This window comes from Capsicum annuum, chromosome 5 (assembly GCF_002878395.1).
Source record: "Capsicum annuum cultivar UCD-10X-F1 chromosome 5, UCD10Xv1.1, whole genome shotgun sequence".
NCBI lineage: Eukaryota > Viridiplantae > Streptophyta > Magnoliopsida > Solanales > Solanaceae > Capsicum > Capsicum annuum.
Window position 1 is genome coordinate 17,858,853 of NC_061115.1, and position 5,423 is coordinate 17,864,275.

The following is a 5,423-nucleotide window of genomic DNA, read 5'->3' on the forward strand; positions in this document are numbered from 1 at the left end:
TTGTTTGTATTGCTACTCTTTTAGCTTAATTTTACAACAAAAAATACTTTATAATCTGCTTTTTGACTGTAAGTTTTTCTTTTTAAATTTTATAAGTACATACAAGTAGGGATATTATTTCAAATATTTTTTACAAAAAGTAGAATATGTTCATCTTCATTTCCAACTCCAACTCTATGGCCACTATAATCCATGGATTCTGGACAGCATGGTGTACTAAACCTTATCCCTATATCGCGAAGGTAGAATAATCTAACGGCGCTCTTACCACTAGATCAAAATCCAGAGCAAATGTTTATGTGACGATGAAAAATATTATTCATGCACCACTGAAGAAGATAGCACTAAACATGAATAAGCATAAGACTCTTCACTTGTCTTTGTACGCTTATGTTTCAAAAATGTCACTAATGTGTAGATTTGTGCTTCATTGTAAGCACCAGAAACCACTGCTTCTGGTATTGGAGGTTGGACACCACATGACTTGTTTGTCGGTGGAGCAAGATTCACCGGTGTACCAACAATAGAGGCGGATGTAGTGTTGAACTTATGGGTTCATCCGAAGCCAGTAGCTTTGGCTCACATCCTGTATGCATGTTAAAAAGTTCACTAGATAACTACCAAGAAGATCACGATTGGCTATAGTAAAATCCTAAACTTGAATTCATAATGTCCAAATCCTGAATTTGCCTCTGGCCAACCACGTTAACAAGTTGTCCAATTACTGGTTGTCCGATGGTGGTTGTTCCATATATGCCAACTCCAACGGGAGCGATTGGTGCTGTTTGAGAATGTTTGTTGGATTTGCCAGAAGAACCTGCTACTCCAGCACCAATTGTTTGGCCAGTGATTGGAACTTGAGGTACTGGGACATCTCCATTATTAACACTAGTAATGTCATGTATACTTGTTCGTCTTCTATCTTTGTTCATAGAGTTCAGACGTATGAAATACTTTTGGGCATGACTGGCTACTTGCGTAGGAGTTCTTGTCACAACAAAGTTTCTAGAAATGCTTCGCCAATCACCTTTTCCATACTTTTCCAGACCAAGAAGGAACAATCTGCACACCAACAACAATAAAGCAAATGAAGAAGAGGTATGTACCTGTCAAATACAAAATTGAAAGGATGTTGAACTGTGTCTGAATGCAGAAGATGTCAATAAATATATATGCATCGTCAATTATTTCTCTGCACCCTTGGTTCTTACAGCCAACAAAGTGAAAAGTCCAATTGCTACAAAACAAGATCCAGTTTCAGGAATTTCAAGAAGTACAACACTCATTTTAGGATGAATGGAGAGTCTTAAGTGAACCATTATTTGATTAAGATACAGGACAAAGAGTGTCTTAATAAGTTGAAATAACAATGAAAAGATCATGCTTGTCCGCAACAATTTTACATATTGTGATCTCGAACTTGACAGAGCTTAAATATGCTGCTTATATTCAATAACCAACACGAGTTTCGGTAAAGCAGTCATACTTTGCTGCTATGTATGTCTGCCACAATGATCTGCACTGCTTGGGAGACACCTCTTATGGTTAACTAGTTATATTATCATGTCGTTTTATCTATTTTAAAAACCAATGTCATGCACTTGCAGGTAGCTTAAATTGGACAAACAAAAGCTCTAGGGATTAGGAAAAGAGACATCAATCTGTAATTACTGTCTTATGCATAATCAGAAATCTAAATCTTAACATTCTGACTTCAAAAAAAAAAACTTAATCGCTTAGAATTTCTCTATCGACTATATCTCCCACCGAAAGAGTATTATCTGAAAATGAGAGCAGCATAATACAGTTCAACAAATGTCTGGCAACAGCTTAGTCTTGTGACTTGATGAAGTACACCCTCATAAGGCAAAGAAAGTTTTTGCCAGAAGGAGCATAAAGCTAAGGTTGATAAGATTATATTCACTGAACATGAAGGGAAATTAAAAAGAAACAGAAACTGCTACTATCCTAAATGACAGTCCCTCTGTTTCAATTTGTTTGTCTAGCTTTGACTTGACACGGATTTTAAGAGAGTAAAGTTTTGAATCTTGTGGTTTTAAACCAACAACAGGTAGAATGTACTAAAATGTCTTATAATCTTAGGTTTTAAACATGTCAATATGCCATAGAAGGCAAGAGACATTTGTTTGAAATGGACTAAAAAGGAAACTAAGACACGCTGATTGAAAAGTATGCATCAACCTCAAGCACAATGTATGTACTTACGATTTTCTTATGAAGACACAACAAATTGTACTGAAGTAACTGAAGCTAAATGGTTACTGACCTATGTTCATCCTCAGTCCAAGCAACCCCTTTCCGCCGGTCCTGCTCCAACCTTAAAGCCTTACCTCCATCATTTGTCTCACCGTTTAACCTCCCTGAAATCCCACTCTTCTTTCCTGTTCTTTCACCACCACCATGGCTCGATGACCCGTCAACAGAAGAGTTGTAGCAAGGCAAAGGAACACAACCTGACTCGATTCGGCTCACATCATCGACTAAGATTTCATAATGATTCTTAACTTCCTCTAAGGTTTTCCCTGATACATCACCTGCAATTTTCTCCCACCTATCTGCAGAATCCTCAGGATAAGTTGCCAATGCATTCTCAAATGCTATATCTTGCTCTCTGCTCCATATTGAGCTTCTTGATTTAGCTAGTGTCATCTAGCCTTGTGAATGAAATTCCCTTCAGCAGTCTTACTGGAAATCTTGAAAATTCATTTCTTAGCTAGCACAAATATATATACACCAACAATAACTACGTCTCAATCCCAGCTAGTTGGGGTCGGTTACATGAATCTAACAATATTTCCTGTTTAAAATTCTCTCGGGCCAATATTATATTAAATAAAAACAACAGTGTAACCCAAGAGCATGACTTAGTGGTCGATGAAGTAGTTGAGACCCATGACATCTCATGTTTAAATCCCAACAAAGATAAAAAAGCATTAGGTCATTTTTCTTATCTGTCTCAAACTTGGTGGACAGAGGTAACATGGACGAACACCATTAATCCAAAAATTATATTATATATATAAAAAATAATAGTAAAACTTATATTAGTCAAATATTACTTGTTATAAATATATATTATTTCGTGAACACTCTTAACGATATTCCTGACTTCACTAGTGCTTGTACCTGTAGTATGTGTAAAATTAGTTGAGATGCATAGAAACTGACCGAACACCAGGTTTATTGGGAAAATAGAAGTGGATATGCAACAATATGATTGATTGGGGTACTGACCTTTTTAGAAACAATGTATCAGACTAATGAGGTCACTGAGAACAGAAACGAAAGGGTTCCAAAAATAGAAAAGTACACTATTGAACAACTCTAATAAATATTAGTGGGTACCAGAAGGGAAAACGGGTGTTGATGGATTCAATAGTTGGCTTTCTTCATAATTCAAAATTTGACCATTTTTGGATTGCTTACCCTATTGATGAAAAAGGGAACCAACTTTACTTAATGATTTTGAAAAATATCTGGAAATTTATAGATACAAATAATGGAAGTTATTTTCATGTTGCCATGAAAAAAATAAACTTAAAACCATGCTGAATGGGGATTCATCTTAGTTATTGAGCATTTTTATTGGAACTTTTCAGGGAGGATTCTAATTTAATCGAACACAATATGGATATCAGACACTAAATGAGAAACTAAAAGAAAAATAAATAAATAATGGTTCGAAACATATATTTGTCCTATCACTTTTTCACGAGTTCAATACCCAATGATTATCTATTTCCTTTTCCTAATTGGATTATCAACATCGACGTATCAAATGATACTCTTTTCGTATCTAAACTATCATCATTGTTCAGGTAGAAATGAGAACAACTTATAGTTAAGGTGTGTTTTAATACATAGATGATGATAATTCATGTAGGAAAATGAAACAACCTATAATTAAAATTTAAGTGTGAAACTTATAAAAAACCAATAATTCATATATGTTGGTGACCGTGAACTTCAAAAAAAGATGAACAAGGTTAATCTATCGCTTAGACTCTTCAAAATATCGTTGGGTGCATGTCGAATTTTTAAATGATCCACTATTTTTGAAAAGTTCGAATAACATAGTTGATTAGTATTGGGGAATACAATTCAATGGTAATTAGGGCTTTACTGAAAGGGACTGCAATGAACGAAACAAAGAAGAAAAACCCAAAATAGCAATTCAGATTGGCCTTATTGATCCCTGCAAATAATCAAATTGCAAAAATCCCATGTTGATAAGTGATAACAACTGTTTTGTCAGTAGTACAGGCCCATAAGAGCAGTAAAGCTAACTTTTTTTACAGCCAACAGACGGTAACATTATTCAATGAAGTATTACTCCGTTTAATTTATTTGACCTATGTTTTTTGATATTTGTGTTAGTAATCATAGTGCTATGCTTGTAGTATCTTGTTTGTGAAATTTTCGTATTGTCTATTGTTTCGAATAGATGATTGTAGTATTACTTTGTGATAAGCTTGTTTCTGTAATTATTTGTTGTGTGTTAATACCTATTGTGTTTATACTATGCCTTTTACAAACTATTTTTTGTCTTGAGTCGGGTGCTATCGCAAACAATCTTGCCGTCTCAGGTACAACGTACATGTACCCTCCACATATCCACTTTATGGAATATATTGGATAAGTTGTTGTTAATATCAACTTTCAACATAACATGTTTAATATCATAAGATCAAAAAATATTTTAATATATTCTACATATATTTAATTTAGTATTACACAAATTAATTTTTTTTTTTTAAATTTTATTAAATTTCATGTCAAATCACAATAGGACAATCAAATTAAAACTGGTGGAATAGTAAATTAAAACAAGTTCTAAAACCTTATCTTATAGTTATAAGTAGAGACAAAAGACAGACTTTTTAGTTTGTGAATTCTAAATAGATTTTTGGTACATATTAAAATAAACTTTTTACCTCAAATACAAAATATAAGCTAAAATTATTGAGTTTATTGAATTTGCCGTTGTGGCTCTGTTCATGCTAGCATATCTTATGGTGGTTTGACAAAATACCCTTAAAGTAAACAAATTTCAATTTTAATGATGATGATAGGAGTTGAATTTAAATAGAGAAATATAGTTTATAAAATTGATGTTAATTTATTTGAAATTAAGGCATAGTTATTTTTCTATTGTAGTGATGAATGATGATATACATATGTTGTAGATACAAACAACATTATGACAGTTTACCCAATTAAAGAGCTCTTGAAGTAACTTCTCTTTTTACCCCAAAAGATACATATTCAGGTACTTTAAGATTTTACCAATCAAGTAATTGAAAGGAAAGCAAAGCAATGCCAAGAATCTTTTTTAAATGTTTTTATTGTTGGGATCGAAATTAATAGGACGTCATGCGAAAGTTAATAATTGTAAATTAAGT

At 33.3% G+C, this 5,423-nt stretch overlaps 1 protein-coding gene across 2 annotated transcripts; it reads right to left on the bottom strand.

Annotated features, from left to right (window-relative positions):
• Positions 1 to 292: 292 nt before the first annotated feature.
• LOC107870395 (transcription factor SRM1) lies at positions 293 to 3,512 on the bottom strand. Of its 2 annotated transcripts, XM_016716914.2 has the most exons (3): positions 3,256 to 3,512; positions 2,288 to 2,706; positions 293 to 1,062 (listed from the first exon to the last, which is right to left on the bottom strand). In XM_016716914.2, exons 2-3 carry the CDS (start codon positions 2,668 to 2,670, stop codon positions 630 to 632), a joined length of 816 nt encoding a protein of 271 aa, XP_016572400.2. In that variant the 5' UTR covers positions 2,671 to 2,706; positions 3,256 to 3,512; the 3' UTR covers positions 293 to 629. The 2 variants fall into 2 exon arrangements, with proteins under 2 accessions (XP_016572400.2, XP_047268541.1); XM_047412585.1 differs by lacking the exon at positions 3,256 to 3,512 and having other exon boundaries at positions 2,288 to 3,214.
• Between the last annotated feature and the right edge of the window lie 1,911 nt (positions 3,513 to 5,423).

Bases quoted from the DNA above. Each gene is read 5' to 3' on its own strand.
- LOC107870395 (XM_016716914.2), bottom strand. From the start codon at position 2,670: ATGACACTAGCTAAATCAAGAAGCTCAATATGGAGCAGAGAGCAAGAT. The intron at 1,063-2,287 runs GTCAGTAACCAT...GTTGGTGTGCAG, and splicing joins TGGACTGAGGATGAACATAG to ATTGTTCCTTCTTGGTCTGG.